The 25,987-nt window shown below is 55.2% G+C and overlaps 1 protein-coding gene across 1 annotated transcript in view; it reads left to right on the plus strand.

The window, feature by feature from the left end:
* Window positions 1-25,987, plus strand: part of GFRA4 (GDNF family receptor alpha 4) — a 106,404-nt gene that overhangs the window by 63,493 nt on the left and 16,924 nt on the right. The window contains exon 2 of the mRNA XM_044428468.1: window positions 9,222-9,500. Coding sequence (XP_044284403.1) covers window positions 9,222-9,500 — 279 coding nt within the window. The remainder of the gene's footprint in view (window positions 1-9,221; window positions 9,501-25,987) is intronic.

The raw sequence follows: 25,987 nt of genomic DNA on the forward strand, positions 1-25,987 counted from the left end.
AGGGGCAGGGGGCACTGGCACAAGCCACCTCGGGGCTGGAGCGCTGCAGTGGGGCCCCTGTGGGGCTGCCCTTCAGGCTGCCCCAGAAGCGGGAGCAATGCTGCCTCATCTCAGCACGCGGCTCCTTCGTGGAACAAACTATGCTGGCGACCAATTCATCACCAGCGATCGGGATGCCCTGGAAAGCATCTTCTCCTGCACCAACTGGCCCGATCTCTGAGGTCCGCAGATGGCCCATCCTGCCGGTTCCACAAGCACCTGGGGCCATGGGCCACCCGCTGCTCCGGAACTCTCCCTCCCTGGAGGCCAAGCGGGTGGCCAACATTGTGCAACACCTCCCAGGAACACTTCTCTCAAGAAGCCTTCCAGATCGAGCCAGCCTGGTTTCATGGGTGTGTTTTACTGCTCTTGCTTTTCACACGTTGTTCTGGCCTTGTTGTTGTTGTTCGTTGCGTCTTGCTCACCACTGAATCCCCAGGCCAAAAGACAGAGTAGAGGTGGATCTTGTGTAGAAATAAGGATGATTCAAACCCAAAGGGAGTGCGAAGAGTTCCAAAGCAAACTCTCCAGACTGGAAGAACAGGCATCCAAATCGCAATTGTGGTTCAGAGCAGGAAGTGTGGAGTAATACATGTTGGGGCTACAAGACCCCAAGTTTGACTAGAAGCAGATGAAGTCTGAGCTAAGCCGTGATTGGCCAAGAAAGGGAACCTGGGGTTGCGTGGACAAGCTGATGCAAAATGCAACCAGCTACAGCTGCTGTGAAAAAGGCAAATTATTGGGCATAATTAGGAAAGACATCAAAAATAAACCTGCCAGGATCATTCTGTCTTTATATAAATCTGTGGTGGAGCTCCTCTGAGGACATGAGAGAACTGTGAAAATGTGTTTGCTGCTGAGAAAGCAGGAAGGTTTTCCTTTGCTTGTAACTGCAGGGCGTGAAACTGATTGGTGGCGAGTGAGGACTGAGCAGAGGGGGATCCGACCTCTGGAATTCGCTTCTGCAGGGTGCCGGGTGGCCACTCTCTTCGGTGGCTTTAGAGCCATTCGGATAGGCCATGTCCCCAGAGGAGGCTGGCCCATGGCTACCACTCCGGCTGGCTCTGAGCCCCCTCTGCTTCCACGGGATGCCCCACGAGCGTTGGCAGCGAGCGGGGTGGGAGGGGGCCCACCCGTGTCCTCTTCGTGGGTTGCCCGGGGGCTTACGCTTTATTTTATGCATTGGTTTAATGTGTTCAGATTAATGCGCTGTGTTTTATGTGGCTGTACGGTGCCTAGAGATCCCTTTGGACTGCTTGGAGGCATATAAATATAATAATACATAAATACATTTATATTTTCCTGTGAAGAACCCAAGGGGGCTTGTGGCATCTCAGCCAGGCTGCAAGGCAGTGACCGGCGCAAAGTCATCCAATGAGCCATGTGAGGAGGAGAACTTGGATCTCCTCGGCCCCAGTCCTGCACGCTAACCACTAGGCAACATGCACTAACCACTAGGCAACATGCACCCCCATAGATCACTTTGAATGAATTGGGGCACACCTGTTGCATTTCTTCCGAAACCATCATCCCCAGTCTTGTGCAGAGAAAAGCCAGTTAAAATTAACGGGCAGGGAATCTTCATTAAGGGGACCCTTCCTGCGGCTGAACTTGATAGACTCTTGCTCTTTCAACCTGCTAGAGTTCCACCCACCTCCTTGCACCACTTAGTGTCTGATTAAACACTAAACTTTCAGGGAAACGGCCAATTGGAGTAACAAGAAAGGGAGAGCTCCATTAACCCCAATTGATTATGTGATAGAAAATGTAATTTTCCTTTAAGGCTCAGCCGATCGAAAGGCTGAAAACATGCTGATGTGCGATGGGACTTTTAATAGTACACATGTTCCCGGTAAAACTCCATGATCAATTCCCTTCCCTTTGCATTATCTCTGGCAAATCATGCGCCTGCCCAGGCACCCGTCCTCTCGAGCGCACCGCTTCCCCCTATTCCCATGACCTTTGGAGAGATTAGCCCTACAGATTCTCACTGAGTGCAGGTTATTAATAACTACGCATGTTCCCAATCAAAGGAGAAGACTGTAATTAAATATCTGGATTCTTGAGTGCTTCAGTGTTTTGTTTGCATAACAGACCGTCTCTGATTGAATGCCCGGCCCTGTGAATGGATCAGATTAACCTACATTCTGTTTTTGTTTTATGAGGTTGCTCCCTGAGGGCATATCTACACCGCACACTTAAGCGGGCTGAATGCTCATTCTCGGTCCCCAGGGAACCCTGGGAAGCGTGTTCTGCGCGGGGATGGGAATGGATGGCTCTCCCCGCCAAGCAGGCTGCGCGGCCTCCGCCAACTACAATGCCCAAGTTTCTCCGGGGAGGAAACGGCGGTGCATTACTGGGACCAGCACAGGGCCTTCCTCTTTTCAGAGAACCACCTCCCCCGTTGAAAGGGCCACCTGCTCGAAGGGCCATCCAGAACCCTCGGGAAAGGAAGAGCAGTCAGGTTTTGAATTTGCGCATCTTCCCCAGTAATTATTTGGAGAAGAGACGGCGCAGATGAGCACACGGGTCACCGACCCAGCCAGTCTTCCACACTGAGACAGGATGACCTGCATTTCTTTTTAAATTATCCTAATTAGTTCTAAATTTACATAATCAGTTCTAAATCAGTTCCCTTTCTATATATATTCCGTGCAGGTATCATATGCAAATGTTATGCAGAGCCGCGCTGTCTCTCTCCTCCTTTTTGGTGATGCTGCTCCTCTTCCCTGGAGATTTATAGGTGGCCACCCGCAGCAATGCCCTCAAGTTCGCCCACCCCTCCCAGGAGGCCCTGAGCGTGTTGCGCTGGAGCGGTGTGGTCCGAGATCTGCACACACAAACAACATTTGTGACAAATCAAGGCGCTGTGATCACAGCACAGCGGAATTACGTTGGAGATGGGGCTGGCCATCGCTCCTCTCCTGGCTTCGGATCGCATCCGTCAGAAGGACATCTTAAGTCCAGGGATAAGGAACACGCAGGCCCGGTGCTGATGCCACCGATTTCCCTCCAGGGAAAGAACCGGCAGGAACAAATGCAGCATTTTTGCAAGAAAGCCGAATGCTTGAGAAAGGAAAATGCCGACAGCGCACCTCCTGGCGTGGGCCCCGGTGCCACCACGCCAGGGTGGGAGTGGAAGAGGGTGGCAGAGCGTGGAGCGCTTTGGACAAGGTCGTGGGGAAAGAATCACAGTGCGATTTCCATTCTTTGCGACTGAAGTAAGGCCTAAAGAGGGGAGCAGCTGAAAGACTGTTAAGTCCAGGGTATAAAATTACCTAGCTGCATCACTGCTAGAATTTTCTAGCAAATTGCCGCTGCAATTTTCCCCCTGGGGCAAAGCCGTGACCATTAAGCCGGTCTGTCTTCGTAGGAGCTGCAAGCCCATTAGTGGCACGGGGCTGAGGGGATGCTGGCGCAGCTCCAGAGCACTGCTGCCGTTCTGCCTCACTGCCCCTTCCCCACGCTGCACATGGGTCACAGACTGCCAGAGGGGCAAGCCAGGGGCTCAGCGAGCAGCAGCAGCTGAAGTGTTTTGGGCCCTGTGTGGATGAGGCCCTGGGGGATGGCTGCCGAGAGGTCTTAATGAGGGACTTTCACACTGGAATGGGCACAGAGAGGCTGCGCTGATGCCAAAAGCAAATGTACCCAGCATGTCATCGCCTTAATGTTCCTGGCTCTTCTTTCGGGGAAATTTGGTCGCTTGGAGTGAGGGACACAGAATTACTGCAAGCTGTTTTGAAAAACCCAAACTTCCATGGTCCAGAAACCGGCGGTCTGGAAGTGCCAGGCAGTTCCCCTGTCGGAGCTCCACAAATATTTGCCCTGCTGCAAATCTGGGGTAAAAATGTTTGGGTGCGCATGGTGTGCTTAAAGATGAGGACGCTCGCAAAATGTGGCTCTTCCTTCCCATTTTCCTCTGACCTGGGAGTGCCAGCTCACCTGTGATCTCATATCTGAAGCGGGAGGAACCGTTGCGCTTGGCATTCTCTGTTGCCGTGTTTTCTCCCTCTCCGTTTCGTGCGACTTGCCAGCCATGCACACTTTGAGACAACTTCCGTTGCTTCGCTGGATCGGTGTCTTTCTCCCCGCAGCGTGGCCGGCACACACCTGTGGGCCGAGCGCGAGTGGCCCGAATGCCCACACGATGTGGCTTGGGGGGATGGCAGCGGCTGGAGCCCTTTTGTGTGGAATTTTCCCAGTGGCCCTGAGCATTCGCCTGCAAACATCAGTGCCGTGTGATTGCTTTCCGGTGTCCGGCTGCACACGTGTACACCCCTTCCCTTATTCCATTTGGCCATGGGCAAGCCTGGAAGATCCCAGCGTGACAACAATACCTGATCTCGGATCTGCAGCCAGTGAATTCCAGGTGGCGGTGAGGAAGGGCAGGAGATGCCACGGCCAACGTACTGCCCAGCTCTTGGCCTGCCAAGCAAGCCGCCCGGAACCAGGAGGAGGGCGAGGAGAGCAGCTTGGGATCATGGTGGTGAAAAGGGGGCTCACAGAAGGGGGGGCCCACAGACCGTGTGCCCCCAGGGGCCCTCAGAAGCCTGGTGCTCTCGAGGTGCACAACAATCGTATAAGGTTTATCCCTCTATAAGTACCACAAAGGCTGTCACAAAGAGGAAGGGCAAGGTCTCTTCTTGCTGATACCAGAGTGCAGGGCATGGAATAATCAGCTCAAGGTGCGACAACCCAGGTTCAGGCTGGGCATCAGGAAAAGCTTCCTCACTGTCAGAGCAGTGAGGCAGTGGGACCGGCTGCTTGGAGGGGTGGGGGGCTCTCCCACACTGGAGACATTCAAGGTGAAACTGGGCAGCCACCTGAGTGGGATGGTGTGAACTGGTGTCCTGCACCAGCAGAGGTTGGACCTGAGGGCCTTCATGGCCCCTTCCAACTCTGCTATTCCAGGATTCTTTGAAGGTAGGTGAGGCAGTCGCTGGGCGGGGCTGCCCAAAATCCCCCGCTGAGCTTCCCAGACGCGTGGGGATGGAACCCCGGTCTCCCCAGTCCTAGTCCAAGGCTCAGGTGCCTGCGACAACTCCCTGCCTCTCCTACGGCAATCCACTGCTCACTCCTCCTGCCCCCTTTGGGGGGGGGGGCTGGGAGTAGGTTTAGCAGGAAAGCTCAAAGGGAAGATGCGCTCAAGACAGGCCACCGGGCTCCTTCAGTACTGGGCCCAGAGCTCACAACACAGACATGCTGTTCTCCTTTCAGCACAGCCGCCAGCCAACGACCCCAGCGCTGAGCCCAGCCTCAAGGGGCTGGAGCCTTAGACCCCTCTCCGAATCACAAAAGGCCACGCCTGCCACCCAGACCACTTGGTGCAGCCTTTCCAGGCCTGGGGAATGGGGATGATGGGGATTGTGGTCCATCACATCTGGAGGACGCCAGTCGGAAATGACCGCCTTAGTAGCTTCTGCCTGGGAACCCAGCCAACCCCTGAAGCCTGGCGGACAAAGTTCCTGCCACCTGGTGGTGAGACTGTGCCTAGGGCGCTTCTTCCCTCTCCATCAAATCATGCCATGCATGCCAATTCTTTCAATTTGAAATACTTCGTGTTAGATTACATTCATTTCTATTTCAGTCATATTTCCATTTGTGGCTTGCTCTGCCTTTCACAAGAATGCAGGAATTGTGCACTATGTAGAAAGAAAGAAAGAAAGAAAGAAAGAAAGAAAGAAAGAAAGAAAGAACTGAAAATGTTAGGAAAATCTCTTCAAATAGATTACATTAGAAATGACAGAAAATAGTAAGTGAAAATAAAGCACTTTCTTCAGCTTATCTGTCCCTTTAATTAATTCCTGCTCCTAAACTGAGCCCAAGGAAACTTCTTGGAATGTTTCCAAGAAGATACTCCAGCTGAGAGTTTGGCCAAAACTGAAATACTGAAACCTTGCAGGCCAGCTTGAGAAATTATCTGCCTAAAAGCCCTTGAACTTTTTGGCTGGCCCTCCCTAACCTGGTCCTTCCAGCAGTTTCAAAGCTGAGCTGTCCTTGGCCCCAGCAACATGGCTAAAAATCGGAACTAGTCGGAAGTTGTGGGCCAAAACATGTGGAGAGCAACCAAATTGGAGCAGGTGGGCTCAGACCATCCAGAACTCCCAACTCTTTATCTCCACCTCCTCCTTCACACGACCAGCTTTGCCACAGGCTCGTACCGGAATGGCTAACCAACCGTTGTGTCCCAACAGGGGCTCTCACAGATGTCTTGCATGAGAAATGAAAATGAGCAACATTTCAGTCCAACACATCTGGAAGACTTCAGGGTGGAAAGAGGGGCATTGCACTGCCAGCCAGAAACTTGCCAGATTTTCAAAGAGTCTTTCCCAGCCCTGCCTGGAGACAGTAGCACTGGAAACTGGGACCAACGACTACTTCCCCCAACAGTCCTTGCCCTCCTAGAGATGCACCGATTGCAAAGCTTCACCTGTTGTGTTTCGACCTGCCCTGCAGCTACAGCCTTTTGGCACAAGCCTCCATACCAAGCAGCATCCCGCCCTCTGCCTTTTGGCTTTGGTTTATGATAGAGACAGGAAGCCAGGTCATTTGTGAGGCTGCCATCCAAGTTGCCCAAAGCACTTAATTCCAAGACAAATATAAAGCATGGTTGTTCAGGGTGGTAAATCGAAGCCTGCTGCTCTCTCAACCAAAGCAAAGATCTTGCCTGGAGGACACCGCTTGCTTCCTCTGTCAATAAATTTCCAGCTGCTGCGCTTCCCTTGCTTTATGCACTGCCCGGGTCCTCCAGTGTCACCCACCCGGCTCTTTCGGAAGCCCAGACACGGCTGTCTAGCCAGCCTGGCACACAAGGAGCCGAGACGGCCTTGTCGTGCTGGCCTCTGGACCAGCAGCACAGGGGCGACCACTGCAGAAGTTCGAGATGGATTGCGGCAGCTCCCAGATGCTTTTCCAGTGGTGCAGGGGGTGGAGTGGGGGGCTCCAGGGGGCCATCCAGGGAGCAGCAGGGGGAGGGGATGTGGCCAGCGGGCCCTGCACTGGCCTGCCTCGTCTGCCGCAGCGTCCTTGCTTCTTATTTCTGAATTTGAAAGCGACTGGGGCGCGCGCCCTGTGGTCACAGATGCCCATGGTGCGGTTCTCGCTTGAGATGTGTAATCCTCGCCTACTGCACAAGGGGGTTTGTTTCCAAATCGACAGATTTAGCATCAGGACAGCTGAAGCCAACTCCGTCTCCTTCCTCCAGTTGTGCTACTGCTTTGATGTTGGGGGATCTAAAATGCACGACTGCAGATGCTCAAGCGATTTCTTTTTGGCAGAGGTTGTCCTCCGGTTTCTTTTGGGGGTTGGTTCCAATGTATGGGGGATGTAGAAGCGGTTGCGAGGCATGGGATGCAGGAAGACAGAAGAGGACTGCTTGCGGAGCGCTCCTCGATGGGGAATGGCCCCCGTGGTCACCTCAGGGGTCCCGGCCTTAAGACCCTTAAGGGCAAGATCCTATGTGTGTCTGGATAGGGGGGAAGGCGCAACGATGCCCAGCCAGGGCATGCTGGGAGTTACAAAACTTTTTCCTATCCAGGGGCACTTAGGACCAGGGTGGCCCATTTCCCCCCCCCCAAAGTCACATTTCCAACCCCAGCGGGAAGCCGGCCATGGCTCATTCGACACCAGGTGGCAGGTTGGGGGGGAGGCATCAGATCTCCAATTGGGACGCGTGTCTGAGCTCAGCAAGAGGAGTCCCCGGAATCCATAGGATCGCCCCCGCAAGCGCCCTTCCGCAAGCGGCTGTTCTTTCACCCTGTTCCTCCAGCTGGCCTTACAGGGCGAGGGCCAGCCTACCTCACAGGGTCATTGTACAAGGCTCACTGAGGGAATGGAACAGGCACTTTTCAAAAGTTTGGGGTGCGCTGGAAGGGGCTGACTTGAAGCACTGCAGGGTTAGGAAAGGTAGAAACAGAGTGAGTCAGAAGGGGCATCCCGGACCATCTAGTCTGACCCCTGACTCTGCTCATGACATGCCCACCGTTAGGAAGCAGAGCTCTTAATGCATGTTTGGGCTGCAGGTGACTCCTGGGTCGCAAAAGGTTGAGAGCCCTGTGCAAGCATTTGCTCAGAGCAGGGGCAGCTGCAGGGAACCCCCAAGGCCTGCAGTCAGCCCTGCCTGAGGGGCCCTTCCCAAGCGACCCAGCAGCCAAAAGCCTAGGAGTGTATTTCACAATCGAGGTGCCACCACAGAGAAGGCCCTTCTCCGAGTAGCCACCCTCCTAATCTCCTTCAAGGATGCCTCTCGGAGAAGGGCCTCTGCCCCAGATCTCAAGCGGCAGGCAGGCACGTAGGGAAGGAGACACTCCTTCAGGCAACCAGGCCCTAAGCCATTTAGGGCTTTTTAGGTCATCACCAGCACCTTAAATTGGGGCCGGACTTCAACTGGTAGCCAGTGCAGGTGGAAAAGGACCGGTGTTATGTGTTCATACCTGCCAGTCCCTATTAACCACCTGGCAGGTGCATTTTATCTTCTATGGTGCTTCAGGAGGGGTAGATCCTGAAAAGCAGCCCAGAAATATTTTGAGCCTGTGTGGCGGAAGGCCCAGTGCTCCGCGATATGAATGCCTTGTGCCTGCCCAGGAAGGATGCCCGGAAACTCCAGACTAGGCTGGGGAAATCCTCTGTCTGAGACCTGGAGAGCGATCCGGAGCCCAGTGGACCAAAGACGGCCTTAGTATTCATGGAGATGCCAGAGTCCCGGCTCTGGGTCGCCCCCAGACCTAGGAGGACACGATCCGTGTGCCCATCCTTGCAATATGGCCTGGCGTGTTCCTCGCCTTGGGGATCCGCGCACGGTTCTCCACCCAGCCCAGCATCCTCTGCCCAGCATCCCATTATTCCATCAGGCTCTCATTATTGTACGGAACATGTGTCCATGTACGAGCATCTTTTATTGCCTCTGGCCTGGTAGCCTCCCCAGGATGGCAGCATGGCTGGCTGAGAGATAACGGCTTTCCCAAGGGCATCTGGTGGCGCCAGCAGAGAGCTCAGAACCAACCCTGGAACGCCCATGCCCAGTCGCACCCTCGCCCGCCCCTTTAGATGACGCCACGGGGCTCCGCCGGCAGGGTCTCTGTGTGTCGCAGCAGCCGGCTGGCCGGCTTGGCAGCTGCTTACCGGGAGCCTGGCCGGGGAAGCGTTCGTCACCGGTGCCTCGCTCTGCTTTCTTCCCTCTCCAGAAGGCATGGCAGACGTGGTCCACTCGGCCCGGGACTGCCTGCAAGCGGGAGAGTCCTGCGCCAACGACCCCAGCTGCAGCGCCAAATTCCGGACCCTCCGGCAGTGCATCGCGGGCAACGGCGCCAACAAGCTGGGCCCGGACGCCAAGAGCCAGTGCCGGAACACGGTGACGGCCCTGCTGTCCAGCCAGCTGTACGGGTGCAAGTGCCGGCGCGGGGTGAAGAAAGAGAAGCGCTGCCTCAGCGTCTACTGGAGCATCCACCACACCCTGATGGAAGGTCAGTCGCCGGCGCCACGGGGCGGGGGCCGCGGGGGGCAGGGCGGGGGGGCAGCCCCCGGCAAGCTGGTCGCGCCGACCCCGGGGGAGAAGCAGGTCTGAAGGGCTCTCCTCGTGCTGCGCCCGACAGCCGGGAGCTTCTGTGCCACGTGGCCATGCAGCTCCACGCACAGGGCGGCACGGGGAACCGGGGCGTTTTCCGTTGGCGCGCCACGAAAAATAAACCCATGGCAAAATACGTTTTATGATGAACTGTATGGCACAGGTCATGCGATTAATGATGGTAATCAAGACTCATTCGGTATTCATTTTCTGTCTTGATGATAACATCATGCAAGCGTTGTCCATTTCTCCGTACATATTCCGACAGCCTGTTGCAGAAATTCTGTACTGCTCGGCGGAGCAACATCAAGAGGGATGGCCTACGATTTCCTCCTTGGTCCTCCTTTTTAGTTCAGCAACGGTTTCAGGACGAGGGTGCTACACTCGGCTGTTAAACAATTGCCGATTCAATTGCTAACTCCTAGTTCCAAAATTCTGTTTGTTAACATATCCTTAAGGTGAAAATGGGCTTCCACGGGAGGTCGTTGAGGCCCCACCGGTGAGGGTGTTCAAAGATAGGCTGGACGTCCACATGCTGGGCATGTTGTGAGCGGAGCCGGCTGGAGCCAGGGGTCAGACTAGATGGCCTGGGAGGCCACTTCTGACTCGCGCTGTTTCTATGTTTCATACGGAATCCACAAGTTGTGAATGAAATTGGTGTCCCTGTTTACTTTAGCCAGCAGTTGCTCACAAAACACTCGGTCGCTGGGTTTGAGTCCCTGCATTATGTGGGGATGGAACTTTGATCGCGCAGTGTTCTTCGCATGCCTTGGCGCCCCACATGTAGTAACGATGCGTGTCGTCGAACAGGGTGGCAAGGGCTCCTCGTGATAGCAGATCGAATACTCTCTGGTGTGCGGGCTGGTCAAACACCCCCTGGGGACTTCTTTTTTAAGGCTGAGCCCCTTTCTCTGAAATTTCGCACCCGTGTCATCCTCACATGAGCAGAAGGGGCCCGATCATGATGTCCCACCTGGGAATGGCGCCGAAATTCCCTTTCCTGGCAGGGGGTTCCAGACGCGGTCGCTCTGCTTCCAAGCAATGGCTGATGCTCCAGGGTCGTCATCTCCCACTTCCAAAGTGTCCTGCTCCCCTGCGCCACCATGAACGATGAGCGGGCATTTCTGTCTTGGGAATCCTGACGACACGGGTGGCGCAGCAGATGGCCTCTTTGGTTGATGGAGGGGGCCTTGGTGGTGGTGGGGGGGGGTCCATTGGCCACACCAGCAGCGGCTCCTGTCCTGATGGCTCCATATGTATGTATGTATGTATGTATGTTTGTATTAAAAGTTTTTATAGGCCGTCCCCAGAAGTGTCTCGGGATGGCTTACAAGAAGGAAAAAACCCGAAATATAAAACAAAACTGCACTGCGTTCCACCACAATAATAAAAGCCAGAATGAAACCAATTAAACATTAAAATGATGGGGAAATTAGAAAGTTTTCACCTGGCACTGAAAAAAGTAGAGCGACGGTGCCAGGCGAACCTCCCTAGGAAGCGAATTCCATAGTCGGGATGCCACTGCTGAAAAGGCCCTTCTTTGAGTACCTGCCCTCCTGATTTCCTTCAAGGAGGGCTCCTGGAGGAGGGCCTCTGCCTCCTCTCTCAAGGGCTGGGCCGGCACATAGGGGAGAAGGCGCTCCTTCAGGTATCCAGGACTCAAGCCGTCTAGGGCCCTATAGGTCATCACCAGCACCTTAAATTGGGCCCGGACTTCAATTGCAAGCCAGTGCAAATGGTATAGGACTGGCATTTTGTTATAACATAATATGATTATATAATATAAATATAAATTATATAATACATGATTATATATACTTACGTTATAGGTTGTTACAGGACCTCCAGCGTTGGAGACAGCATGTGCAGGCGCAGCTGGGACGTGGTGGAGGGGTGGGGGCCGACTGCATGGCAGACGGCTGGACGGGGTGGTCCCGTGGCCTGACCCAGCGTGGCTGCTTTTATCCTCCCGCGTTCTAGCGTGCGCTTCCTTCCCATGGCATCGGATGTTTTCTGTCAGGGTTTTTCTCTCTGCTGAGAATTTTATTTTCTTTTGTGGCTGTGTTTTTACTGTATCTTGAGGCATTTGTTTGGCAGATGTTTTGATCAACTTCCTTCTGAAACATGCTTCTGTTGCCATGATTCTTCACCACCCTGGCACCTTTTGCTCAGTGCAAAGGCAGGGTACAAAATAAATAAACACACCCACACAAAAGCTGACAGCAGCCAAACAGAGAGACAAGCTTTTGACAGGCAGCAATCTCAGAAAGATGAGCAACCCGTGAAAACTGTCAATGGCTGAAACATGTATTCCAAAAGGGTGCTGAAGGCCTTAGCTCGAGAAACCAGCCAGAGGTGCGGGACTGCAGCTCCCATCATCCACCCCAATTATCACTGGCTGGCGTGGGGGGTGGGAGCTGCGGACCGGTCGTCCGTGGCCAGCTGGTGGCAAGAGGGACTGGGCAGGTGCTTGGGGATGCTGTGCTGAATCCGGACCGTTCCGGAGTTTCTGCGGCAGCTGGCACCGACTCAGCAGCGCGATCGGCAGGGAGCTCCTTGGAGATGCAAAAGCCAGCAGGAAGACAGCAAGCGCATGCTAGAGGGGAGCCCTGTCCCCTTTCCGCTGATGGCAGGCCCCTCCCCAAAGGCCCCCGACCTCCCCGTGGGGATGAGGGGCTCTCCTGCTTGCGAGGAAACACACACGCCACGAAATGTCGCACGAGGTTCCTGCAGCTCATTCTTGGCTGGAAGGCCAAGGGAAAAACAACGGCCGGCCCAGGTTGCTGGCGAGGGGGGTGGGAAGAGGGGTCTGACGGGGAAGCATTGGTCCCCGCTTCCCAACAAGCTGCCGCTCAAGGACCCACCGAAAGTGAGAGCCAGTCCTCCTGGATCTCTTAACTGTAAGTTGCCATGGGGTTGCGGGGGGGCCAGTGGTCCTTCAGTTCATGTATAAAGACAGAGCAACCTCGGGTGGCTTGGCTGGGAAGGGTGGCAGCGGTGGAGCGAGAAGTGCCTCTGGAAAACACCCGGCTGACAGCGCTGTTCCAGAGTCCTTCCTGTCTCGGCAGGAGCTGTTCCTTCATGGCTCTGGCCGTCCCAGCTCACCCCAGATGTTTTTGGGCCCATCGCTGTGCTTAGGACCATGGGGGAAGGGTGGCGTAGACCCTGTCTCAACGGGCCACCAACACTCCATTGCCAACTCAATGGACGGAGGCAGTGTGGTGTAGTGGTTAAGAGCATGGGACTGGGACTCAGACGACCCGGGTTCTGGTCCCCCCTCAGCCATGGAGCCACCTGGGTGACTCTGGGCCAGGCACAGACTCTCAGCCCAGCCTACCTCACAGGGTTGTTGTTGTGGGGATAATACTGAGAGCAGGAGAGGCAGAATGAGAGCCAGTGTGGTGGAGTGGTTAAGAGCACGGGACTGGGACTCAGACGATCCGGGTTCTGGTCCCCGCTCAGCCATGGAGCCACCTGGGCGGCTTTGGGCCAGTCGCAGACTCTCAGCCCAACCTACCTCGCAGGGTTGTCGTTGTGGGGATAAGATGGAGGAGGAAGATGATGTAAGCTGCCTTGAGCCCTTGGTAGGAAAAAGGCAGGCTGTAAATCGAAAAATAAAAAATAAACAAACTCTCCCATTCCAGTTTCAAGGGTCACCTTAAAGGGGGTTTCTAGAAGCAGGTAGAAATCAGGCCTTCTTCTAGTGGAGCTTCAGCCACAGAACGTCTTCCCATTCTCCTAGCCGTGTGTTCCTTCCACCTTTGGAGGATGACTCCTTTTGCTACCGGCTCGATCCCTTTTAAGTGGCGTTGAGGGCTCCGGTGATTTTCAGCCATCCTGTTCCTGAGCAAAATTTGAATTTGCCGTTTTGTGATGCTGCCTTAAAGCATCACCGTCTCTGTGTTTAAAGAAACACAGGCATTGAAGGCAGGATAAAAAGACCTCGAGTAGATCTAAAAGTGTAAAGGCTTAGCCTTGTACCCTCTCCAGCGTCATAAATGCACCTGGAAGGGGTGCAGGGGGCGAGAGAGGGCAAGGACTGGCACCGGTTCCGAGGGGCAGCACATCCCCCCTCCCCGCCCTTCCCCACTGCTCTATCGAAGCCCAAAGGGGCCATCTGGATGAAAATCGGGGCACGAGAGAAGCCGCCACTGGGGCCGAGATGCATCGGGGCGGGGGAGACGGTATCCCCTCTCAGGCACGGCCCCCTACTTTCCATCCAGTGAATGCAAGTGTCAGCCCTTCCCTGTCTGAAGGCACTGGCTGCCACACCAGAGGGAGGCTCTGGCCTGGGGAGGGTCTGCACCTCGCCCATGGGGGCTTGGGCTCCCTCCACGGGCCACGGCCCCCTTCCCAGGCCCCCAGTGCCGCACGGCACGTGCGGAAGTGCAGAGCCGCCCCAAGCAGCCCCTGTGGCGGCACCAACGGTGTTGCTCCGTGTCCGCAGCCCCCCACCTCGGAGCTCCGCTGCACAGGCCTTGTGTCAGACTTATGGGTCTTGACTATCCACTTCAGAGCAAGCCACCCAAATTTCTTCTACCAGAAGGAACAATATATTGCTGCTGGAAAAAGTCATTTCCCCGCAATTACTGCGAAAATTGCACTCCGCTCAAAGGAAGCAGAGATGGCTGAGGGGGGCAGGGAGCCTGTGACACCCGCGTCCCCCGTGATAAAGCTGGGCTCGGCGGCGTCCCTGGCCAGCGTCGCCTCCCCTGCACCCTGGCCCCGCGTCTGCTGCCCCGGGCGGGAGCTTCTCCGTCGCTCCGTCCTCTCCATGCCTGGAGTGTCAGATAACACATTGAGCAAGTCCATGCTGCAATTAAGCACGTGCCGCGGCTGCTCCTGACAGTTCTCGGGTGTTTATTTCCCTTGTCTCCATCCTGCCTCTCCGCGAGGTTTCCCTCCCCCGTCGCATTGTGATGCAGCAACGCTCCGCCGTGGCAGCAGGCCTGGCACCCGGTGCCCAGAGCCCACGCGGGGGGCCTGGCCTGCCCAGGAGCGAAACGGGACCTGCACACCGCCTGCAGCCCTGGGGCCCGAGCAGGCTGGGCACCTGTGCATAAGGGGGCCAAGGCCGGGCACACGCGCCCCCCCCCCCCAGGATCCCAGAGTGTGCCTCATGCACCCCCCTCTGTCGCGGGCTGCCCTGCGCTGAACCAGGAGGCCACGGATCTGGCCACGCGTTCCACCTGCATTCAGGTGGGCGGACACTCCCCCTACACCTCTCGCTCAACCTGGGAAGGTCAGGAGCAGGGGACGGGGGTGTGGAAGTGTGAACAGGCTGTGCACCATCATGCCCCTCCTGTGCTTTGGAGATGCCCTTCAGCTCCATTCACGAAGCCAAACAAAGCCATGCCAGTAACAATAGGATCAGTGCATATACAAGGTGGTTCACAGGAAAAATTTCCTGGCTAAGCTGTACAACCAACTGGGGCAGACCTGGGATGAAGCGAAACCGCAACTACTACAAAACATAGTGAACCTGCTGGTCTTTTTCTACACAAGCAGTCCAGGCTGAGGGCTAACTTCTTTGGCTTTCTCTGGCCATTTTACCACATCGCCTTTCCTGCTCCGGGACTCCAGTGCACCCGTCTCTTTGATGCATTCAGAGCGGCTTGCAAGCTCCGCACCAGGAATTCTCCTGGTTATTGTGCTTACGAACTGCTTTAGAACCCTGATGATAAATTAATTGCAAAATGCCCGATGCACAGAGAAGCTGGAACTTGTCCTGCTTGTTTCATTTCTATACCACCCAATAGCCAAAGCTCTCTGGGTGATTTACAACAGTTCATGAACAAACGCAATAAAATACCTTAAGTTCTTTTCAAAACTGCAAACTTCTTAAAACAAAAAATTAAAAACAGCTAAAGCAGCATGCAATGAAGAATAGCCCTGGGAAAACGCTCTCGAGCAGCTGGAGGATCGTGTTCAATTCTGGGCCCCTCATTACAAGAGGGATGCAGCCAGGTTGGAATCGGTGCAGCGAAGGGCCACTAGGAGGGTGGCTGGTTTGCAGGGAAGCCGTATGAGGAGAGACGGAGGGAGCTGGGTGCTTTCAGCCTGGAGAGGAGGAGACTCAGAGGGGGCCTGTCAGCCACATCCAGGTACATGATGGGGTGCCAGGTCCTGCCCGTTTTTCTCCTGCAGTGGAGGGCAGGACGCATTCCAATGGAGCAAAGCTCAGGCAACCAAGATGCCAGGTGGATGCCAGGAAGTACTTCCGGATGGTTAGGGCCCCGAGGGCATGGAATGGGCTTCCACAGGAGGTGGTTGAGGCCCCATCGGTGCGGGTGTTCAAGGACAGGCTGGACATGCACATGGTAGGCATGTCATGAGCAGAGCCAACTGGATTCGGGGGGTCAGACTAGATGGCCAAGGAGACCCCTCCTGGCTCTCTCTGTTTCTATGTCTCTATATTCAAGTTTATCTTTAATACCCTCAGCATAAAGCGCCTTCTTAACCTGGTGCCGAAACACAACACGGTTGGCATTAGGCAGGTCTCAGCGGGGAAGTCGTTCCATGGATGGACTTCTGGGGGCAGCACAGGGAAGGGCCACCCCCTCGTGGCTGGCCTTTGAGCCTGCCCCAGGCATGGCACTGGAGGAAGGCCGGGGAGGCCGGGCGCAAGGTCCTGGCAGGCTGCCGTTGGGAGACGCCCGGCCTTGTGCTCCCAGGCAGCGCATGGCTTCACGGGCTGAAATCAGCCCCTGGGTTGGGCTCAGGATTGACAGGCAGCCGGTGCAAAGGGGCCCGGGCCGGCCTTGCAGGTCAGCCCACCTGTATTTCCCTGGCTGCGGGCATTCTTGTGCAAGCTGCAGCTCAGCACACCTGAAACCTGGCCCCTGTCATGGAATCCACCTGTGTGCCACTGCCCTTCTCCAGCCCAGAGAGGGCACTGCAGTGAGAACTGACAAGATGGCTGGCACCAGTTGGCCCAGACAGATCGGGTGATCCCCCCGAGCTGTATAAAGGCTCCCAGAACCGGCTGGTTGGAGCATTTGCAGTCCCCCACCTTCAAACTGCCTCTTGGGCAGCCAGTGGGCCCAGTCTTGACCCTTCTTGGCTGGCCTGCCTCTGGACCCAGCCAGGTCCATCGTCCCCGCAGGCCCCCCACTGCATTTCACGGAGGAAACTCCATCAGGCTGCCACGGAAGATACACAGAACCTACGTTCAACACCTGTGCTCTGCTGGGACCACCCAGTCCCCGCCTCTCGGCCCCACTGCACACCTGGGCGCTCCCTTTGCAAACAATCCCTCCCGAGAACGGCGCTTCCGACTCCTCACCTGTGCCAGCTGCGGGGCTCCAAAGTCACCCTTCCCCGTTTCAACAGAACACTCGTTCCATTATTTCATCTGATTTCATTTCATCTATTAAATTCTGCTGCCACCCAACAGCCAAAGCGTTCTGGGCAGTTTACAGAGATTAAAACTGTGCAAATACAATGTAGTCACCGAATGTTCAAAAAAGGCCATTCATGTACAAAAACAAGCAATTTGAACCATCAAAAATTAAGAGGGCTTGGAGCCCATTAAAAATGTTATTGTGGGCTGACAGATGACCGACTGGGAGTATAGGAAAAGTCTTAACCTGGCACTAAAAGGTCATCAGCATCGCTGCCAGGTGGACCTCACTGGGAGGAGTTTCCACAGGTAGGGGACCACCATGAGAAGGCCCTGCCTTGTTGCTGTATCCTGAAACGCCTCAGATGAGTTCCTCGGAGTACCTCAGATAATAATCAGGGCATCCAAGTAAGTTCACACCAGGCGTGGCGCTCCATTGGCTCTCAGATGTGCAAACTTCTGAGCAAGTCCGGCACCAGCAAAGGTGCAGAAAAAGGGCGTTTGCTGTGGTGGAGAGACAAAACTGCGCATTGTGCTCTGGCTATGTGCCTGAGGAGAACGCCACCCAACCCAACTGCCATTTCTGTCGCCGTCCACCATCTTGGGCTGAGATTACAGCTGCTTTCTTTCAATAGGCTGCTTTGGAGCAGAAGCTGAGGTGCTAAAGAAATCAACACATTTTGTTAATGAGCCCTCACCTGTCCTAGCAGCACCCTCTGGGAGACGAAAAAGTGACTGAATGCAGGCAAGAATCGGCTGTGATTTATCGCCCTGCACCGTGCTTTTGCCTCCAGCTGAGGGGCCGGTGGGAATTCCTTCTGCGCCCTCCATGTGGGCTGCCCCACAGGAAGGGGGCGTGGGGGTCCTTATTCAGACATCCTGGCCCTATGGGGCAGAGAGTGGCTTTGAGGCTTGGCCGGGGAGAGGGAGCAGTGCCATAGACTGCCTAGAGCCCTTCTTGGATTTCGAATGTTGTCTGATGTTTTTCCCGGTGACCTTCATCGCTGGTTCTGGGCCGCACATCTTGTGGTAGCTGGTTGGCATGACAACACCTCAAAGGCCTTTGGAGCTCAGTGCGGGCTTTCAAAATCAGATGTGGTGGCGGAAAAGAGAAAAAAGGGGGCGGGCGAGGCAGCGAGATCTCCCGTGGCTTCCATCACGCCACCCAGGGTGCCGAATGGCCGCAAAGGACCGGGGGCTGAGCCCCCTTTGCCCTGGGCTGCAAAGGTCACGTTGTGCGCCGCCTGGAAGCCAGTGCGTTTTCCTGGGCCTCTCCGGGCGGTCAGGCAGCAGGCTCGGATCCTTGGCCCAAAGCGCCGGACCATGGAGCTGCCCCACGGCCAAGGAAGGGCTCCCCAGCAGGTGCGAGGTTCCGCGGCAGCCAAAGCCAACCCCCAAAGCGCACACCTGCGCTCGCCCGCAGTGTGGCTTGGCAAGCCTGAACGGGAGAGCGGGAGAGCAGCCCTGCCGGATCAGGCCCGGGCGCTGTCCAGTCCAGCGGTCTCCAGCGGTGCCCGTGCGACATGCATGCAGCAGCCCCTTCGGGCCCATGTTCCCCAGCAAGTGGTGTACAGAGGCGCCCTGGAGCTCTCCAGATGGAGAGAAAGCACCTTACCAGGGGGACAAGTGGCCACAGATGGCCTCCCGCCCCACGAATTTCACCGCCACCCCAAGCAGTAGCCATGACGACGACTCGTGCGAGCGAAGGTGCTGCGTGAGGAAGCGCTTCCTCTGACCTGCCCCAAGTCTCCCCACTAGCACAGGATGGCCGTTTGCGTTCTGCCCTTAGGATCACGGTGATCAAGGCCTTCTTCTCTCTTCTCCGTGGTGCAATGAATTAGCTGTTCTCGCCAGAGGAAAGAGCAGCACACACCGCACTGAAAGGGGGGCTCACTGAAGGGGGGGCCCACAGACCGTGTACCCCCAGGGGCCCTCAGAAACCTGGAGCTCTCGTGGCACACAACAATCGTGTAGGGTTTATCCCTCTATAAGTACCGCAAAGGCTGTCACAAAGAGGAAGGTCGAGATCTCTTCTTGCCAGCGCCAGAGTGCAGGACACGGAATAATCAATTCAAGTTGCGGCAACCCAGGTTCAGGCTGGACATCAGGAAAAGCTTCCTCACTGTCAGAGCAATACGACAGGGGAACCAGCTGCCTGGAGAGGTAGTGGCTCTCCCACACTGGAGGTATTCAAGGCGAAACTGGGCAGCCACCTGAGTGGGAGGGTGTGCCTTGGTGTCCGGCAACAGCAGGGCGTTGGGCCCGAAGGCCTGCATGTCCCCTTCCAACTCAGCTATTCTGTGATTCCATGACTTCCGCCCCGGATGTGTGGCGCAAAGACACTCCCATGCACAGAAATGGTAATCATAGCCACTTAAGCACAATAATTAGAGCATTACAGCCCTAGACTGTATTTTATTCCTTCGAGCCACTAATTTTTGGCAAGTACTGACTTTTTAAAGGGACCTCATAAAAGCGTTAACTCTGGGAGTCATAACTCTTGCCTTGTCAGGGCCGTGAGTGCTTTATGCGCCGTGGAAATTAAACCGGGAGTAAAACAAGCGCACCCAAGCATGGGTTGGGAAATAGATGGATTAATAAAATGCCACAGGGGGCCAACGGTGAAGGTGGGGAAGCTAAGAAGAAAAAGTAGGGATGAGTTATGACGAATAGGAGGAAGACTGGGGGGTGGGGAGGGAGGAAGAGGGTTTCAGTGGGGGAAGGCATGAGCAGGGGTGTAGTGGAGCAGGGCTTCCAGGGAAGCAGCGCCCAGACTTCTTTATTAGCAGGGACATATGTCTGCCACCCTCCCCAGAATTTCCTGCTCCCTCAGCGTTTAGCTGAATTTAATTTACCCAGTCAGGATACGCGGTTTCCCGCTGCAATGCAAAGAGCTTTGGCCTTGAATGGGCAGCCAACAAGACCATTAGCTTTGCCAAAAGTGCGGATAAAACTGCCGGCACTGGTTTGTAGAGACAGGCCAACGCAGGTGCGCATGTGTGGGAGGCAGGGCTAGGGGGAATGTCGCGAGAAGACCTGCCGTGCAAATCTGGCCCTGGCACTGCGGACCACAAAAGAGCCAGCTTTGACCCGCAGAGATGGTCCAGTGGAGGCGATGTTGCACTCGGAGATTCTGAACCAAGGCCAAGTCCTCTTGCTTTCCTGAAAGACTTTGCTCCTTTCCTGCCCCATATGCCTCTGATAGCCTCCCAGAACATTGCCTCTTTCCACAAACTCAACAGCACCCATTCTGTGAGAACGTTGGTTTAATGGAACCAAAGTGCACGTAATTTCAGCAGCAAACTCGATTCCTTCCTGAGCCTGAGCTTCACCCCTCCACAGCTTTGAACACGCGCACCCTGATGGAACCTTTTCACAGATTTCCAATGGCTATGCAACAATTCTGCCTGCTGCAATTCCACCTGAGTGACCCCAGGAAAAGCGCTTGGGAGCATGAGGAGCAAGGGACGGCACCATCAGAGCTTTCGGGGATGGATGATGGTTGAATGAAGCCAGTGGCTGCTGGGAGAACCTGACGTACCACCATCTTTCAAGCCATCTTTCAGTCATGGTCCTGCAACCTCATGGCCCAGTTCTCTTGGCTAAAATGTTCTTTCTGCTCATTGTTCCACATTCCTCTTTCAGCCGTTTCCCTTGTCAGAAACAATTCCTCGTACATTGGTGGCTGCCCTCTTGAGATCCCCTCCCATCTTTCTTTGGCGCGACCGCCCGGGCTCCCAGAACTGTTTCTCTTAGAAATTGCCAATCCTACACTCCCTGTGTCCCCGAATATACAATTGATGGATGAGTCTCGGAAAAAGAGGACAGAGACAATGCAGACTTGTTTGCAAAGCGTCGTCTTTCACACCCGCACACCCTCGAGAGGCCATAAAAGCTTCCAAGAAGCCGTTTATACAATCAATTATCAAAGCCCCGTGCCTTGGGAATTTGTGGACCGTATTATTTACTCAGCAGCGAATAAAGCAAAGATTGCATCCGGGGCACCTGCGTACTTGCAAGCGCCAGTGAAATTGTCTGAGGACAAAGAGAAAGCGGTCACCAAGTTACCTGGGCAATCGTCCTGAACCAAAGAGGAGGATCCAGATGGGGAAATGGGATTTTCTGCTGGGCTCGAAAACGGAGGCTGGAGGAAGGGACCCCATGGGGCACTTGCTGGCTCGCACACACCGCCATGTTGAGCCCACCTGCTTCTGGCCCTCATGGCTGTGGAGATAACATTCTCAAAACCCCACAAGGCCTCCGGCGGGCCTGCAGGGACCGAGGGCTGAAAAGGCACTTCCAGCAAGATGGCACTGGGCCTCTCGTGTCCTGCAGCGGGAGAGATGCGATAACTGCATTGAGTGCCGTGCTGGCATTTTCATATCCATTTCATGCACGTACCCGTATTGGAATGAGACAGTCTTCCTCAACTTGGTGCCCTCTGGAGGTGTTTGTACTACAACACCCATCATCCTCCATCAAGGGTGAGGAGAGTTGTAGCAAAACACATCTCGGGGGTTGGGAAAGACTGCAGTGGATGCAACACAGAGAAGCCTCTCTCTGAAAAGCTGCCTCTCCGGAGTTCTTGTCCGAACTGGAGTAAAGTTCAGGGACTCCGGTGGCCCCTCTGGGAGCAATCCTGCACCCTCTTGCATGGGTGTAAGCCCCATTTAGCTCACTAGGACTTACTTCAGAGTAGGCTTGTACTGGATCAGGCTATAAGCTTCCTTGATTCATTCTCATAACATGCAAGTTAGACAGAGTGGAGCTTTCCAGGGGAAGGGAACTGGGTTCAAGAAAGGTGATTTCTGGGTAACTGAGATTCCCAGAAGGCCCGGCTGGTGCTGCCTTCTACCAGTTCCGTGATGCCTTTGAAATAATCCCTGCGTGCCCATACTGTGACGACACCTGAGCATGTGTCATTAAAGCCGGCACGTGCGCTCTCCTCTCCTCCTCTTCCTCTGCTCTTTCCCCTGTGTGAATGTTAGACTGTAAGCTTCTTGGGGCAGGGACCTGTTCACTTGGATGTGCAAAGTGCACACGTGCTGATCGCTATCTTGGAAACCTGCCTTCCACCTCATTCAAATTCCTTTTCGGAGATGTTTGCAAGGGGCCACATTCCCATGGGGGCAGAGTCCAGAACTTTACAATATTTGAGTCAGATTTTATAAGATCCGGAGCACTAGTTATGGAGGTGTGTGTGTGTGTTTAATGTTTTCTCTTTTATTTCTTCTCTACCGGTGCTGTTTGGTTCAGTTTTTGCATTGCACAATAAAAAATAAATTATATAAAAAGCAGTGGAGCCCAGAATAGCCAAATAGACAATGCATACAACAAATACCAGCATGGCTTAGAGAGTAGTGAAGCCCTTTGGAAAGGCAAGGCAGACTTCTAGAATGAGGAAGAGCACTGTGCCCACGGCATCAGGCCAGGCCGAACCGAATCTGCCCCCGACATGGGTGGCTTTGGCCTTCGTGCCCACGGTCTAGTCCTCCTCTTCTAGCAGACGCTTAGCATTAGGCAAAATCCATCTCTGATTTACTTTAAAGAATGAAAATATGTCTAGCAATTCTGAGCATTACATGGCATGTGGAGGCTCGGTTGTGTCCTGGAATTTGGCAGATGACGTTGGAATTTGGCAGAATTTGGCAGATGGCACTTGGAATTTGGCACTTGGAATTTGGCAGAGGACGTTGAAAGTAAGCAACAAGCTGATGGATTGCGTCAACGGCCATTGTTGTCCCGTTTCCATCTGAGGCCACCGGACGTCCACATGAGGCCCACAAGAAAGGGGATGGCTGCACCTGCCCAGTCTCCCAGGTGAAGTCTGTGGGATGTGCAAGGAATCCATTTCGGAGCCAGAATCCGTTGGATCCCTTGAACTCGGACCTGCTTTGCGGCTGGCTCTGGGTCTGAGTTCCCGGCAAGAGCACCTCAGGATCCTTCGCGGGGCCCATGTGCTGAGCAAGCGGCACACCTTTACCCATGCTCCACCACCGTCAACAGCGCCTGCCTGCAGTGCTACTCCTCCATGTCTGGCAGCCATTCCTGACCTGGCAGGTTGCAGCTTGTGCCGCAGGGTGTCTGCCTCTCGCGGGCTTCCTCTTGGCTCAGCTCGCTTTATCGGACCGGGCCAGGCATGGGAGGAGGCCGATGGGCACTGAGCAGGTGGAGGCGGATTCTGAAAGGCTTGGCCCAGCCTATGAGCCATCCTGGACACCAATGGACTTCTCTTCCACCCACAAGCGCAATGCTTTTTTGCAACCCTCGAAGCCAGAGGCCACCTCTGTATCTCCTGGGAGGCAATCCCATCAGTCAGAGGTGGGGAATGTCCGTCCCAAGGACCACACATGGGCCTCCGGGCAGGAGAGCAGATGGCTCCATCGCAGCCTTCCTTCTGAGCAGCCAAGGAAACGGTGCGCCATGGTGGGGAGCCTACCTGGGGAACGGGGTTCAGCAGCTTGGTTGGCTCCTACACAGCTCAAAAGGCGACGACGATGGGTGAGAAGTCCCGGTGGCCTTGATGGCACCAGCTCCTCATACGTGGCCCTTGGGACGTCACGCAGCGTGGCCCCGGTGGAACACCTCCCAAGGGCCCCCATCCCAGCAGGGCTCCACCGGAAAGAGCCCCGCGAGCTGCTGCTCCTCTGCCCCACTCATCCTGTGCACCCCCCGCCTCACCTGGCCCCACCAGCAGTGGTGCTGAGGCTGAGGAGCAGCAGATGCTGCTTCTGCGTGGCTCACTGCCCATCGAGCCAGGAAGTCGGAGGATGCTGAGCAGTGGCGGCTGGTGACAATAATGGTGACGAGGCAGATGTGGGGATGGAGGGCGTCTTGTCTGAGGGCCCCAGGACGCCATAACTAGCTCTGCATCTTGCCAATGCAGGGGTGACCGGCACTGTGCTGGTCCTTGTGGCTGGCCTAGCTTCATGGTGGGGTCACCTGGAGCCTCTGTGCCTTCTCTTCCTTTACCAGGACAACGGTCACCTGCCACTTCCTCCCCCTGCCCTTCCCCAGTGAGCTTCCCAAGGAAGCCCGGAGAGGAGGCCCAACCCATGACCCTGATCCCAGTGCAAGGAACAGGGCAGCAGGGACGGCCGATTTGCTCCGTCTCCCGGCTACCTTGCAGAGAGGGAAAGTCCGGATGCAATCTGCATTTTGAACGAAGAGGCACTCTCACAGATCCCTGTAACTCTGCCTGCTTCTGACTCTGCTCCTATCTGTGTTCTCTTGGACAGATGCATGGAAATGTGCTAGAATTTGGGCCGCTTCGTCAGGCACACGTCCCCTCCCAGCTCACGGGATCGGGCTGCTGCCGCAACCGCGCGGGTGAACTCCCTTCTCACACCCCTGCAGATGCTGCGCTGCTCCGTATAAATCCCCAACCCTCCTGGGAGGGAGGCTGTTTTGTTTCTGATATTTTAAAACTTACCAAACTATTTGCCTCTGTAATACCCAGTGAGATGAGTCAGTACACTGGAGCATTTTACGGTTCTTGGAGCAGATGAAAGGGGGAACAAGTGATTGAATATAATTAGCTTGATGTCTTCTGCAGGGAGTTTTCTGCCAGGCCTGTATGTCATTATCGCAACACTCTGCTACAAAGGGCGGCCGGCAACCAGAGGAGATGCGCTGGGGGAGGGGAGCAGGGCAGCACAAAGGTGCGCACATGCGCCAGCCAGCTGGGGGAGGTGCCAGGGGGGGCAGGCTGGAGAGACTTCAAGGGGGTGTGCCCAGCAATGCACACTGTGGCAAGGTCAACACAACGGCCGGATCTCCGCTGCAGAGCGGGCTCCCTGCTGCGCAACCTGCAAGAGCAGGCCTGGGAAAGGGGCTTTCTCCCACACACACCAGGCGCAAGCAAGGGCAATTCAGACGCTATCTTAGTCCCAGAGTTTCATCCTCAGGCTTCGACCTGCTCCAAGTTTTGCCTGGTTGGAGCGGGCCAGGGTTTAAAATCCCCTATCATCAGGCTAGGGTCGGGGTGGGAAGGCTGGCTGGCAGCATATTGCCATGAAAGAAAATGAAAAAACAGAAAAAGAAGAAATTCACGGCAGACAAACAACCGGGGCGATGCATGGGACCCACCTGCGCACACGCTCATCAAGATGCATGAATGCAGATCTGGAAGCAATTAGTATAATTTAAATGGCTGGACAGTGCCTCTCGCCATCGTGGGAAAGGCTGACCGGACAACCCGGCTCCCAGAGAGAGGACAGTCCTCTTCCAGCTCTCCAAAGGATAGGACTGTTCTTTTTAAATAGGACACCTGGCAATCCTAGGATGTTCCAGAGCAAGCGGCTGTGCTGGCAAAGGGAAGTTCTTCCGCAGATTTTCTTACAGAAAGGCAGAAGCTGGTCAGGGGGAGCAAAGCCAACGTGGCATCGAGCAGTTCTGGGTGCAGGCTGGCAGGAGTGGTCACACTGGGTCCTTCCCCTCACGCCCTGCAGTTGCCGTGCCACACTGCTCAGCAGGGACCCCAACTCGCTCTCGAGGGAAGAGGCAGCCCCATCGGCCTCCACAAGCCACGCTCCTTGAGGGACTCAAAGGACACTTTTCCCAGTATTGCAGTCAGAACCGGAGGCCCCTCCGGCGTCCCATCACCACCAAAGGGATAACGGCTGGCCATGGGAGGTGCGGTCTTCTCTGTGGTGGCACCCAGCTTGTGGAAACCCCTGCTTGCATTCAGGTTCGCCGCTGACCCCTCCTTCTGTTCCCATAGGCATTCCATCTTTGACGCCAAGCTTGCCTGTTACGTGTTGTTTGGGTAGGATGTTCCTGTTCGAGGCGGGAATCCTCAGCAGACTTGGCCAGGCATCGAGTCCCATTGAATTCAATGGGATTTACTTCTGGCCGATGTGCACAGGATTGCTCCGCTACAGCCGCATTTCAATGCAGCTTTGAATGTAGCATTTGGTAAACCAGGATCCAGATACTGTGAAAGAAACGCATGCAGGGCCAGCGCACAAGCACATCAGCCTCACGTCAAGCAGGGGGTTCTGCACATCTGGATCTGGAACCGCCGAGCCCCATTTCTTCCCGAG

This window comes from Varanus komodoensis, unplaced genomic scaffold (genome assembly GCF_004798865.1).
Source record: "Varanus komodoensis strain SLA01 unplaced genomic scaffold, ASM479886v1 scaffold2, whole genome shotgun sequence".
Classification (NCBI taxonomy): domain Eukaryota; kingdom Metazoa; phylum Chordata; class Lepidosauria; order Squamata; family Varanidae; genus Varanus; species Varanus komodoensis.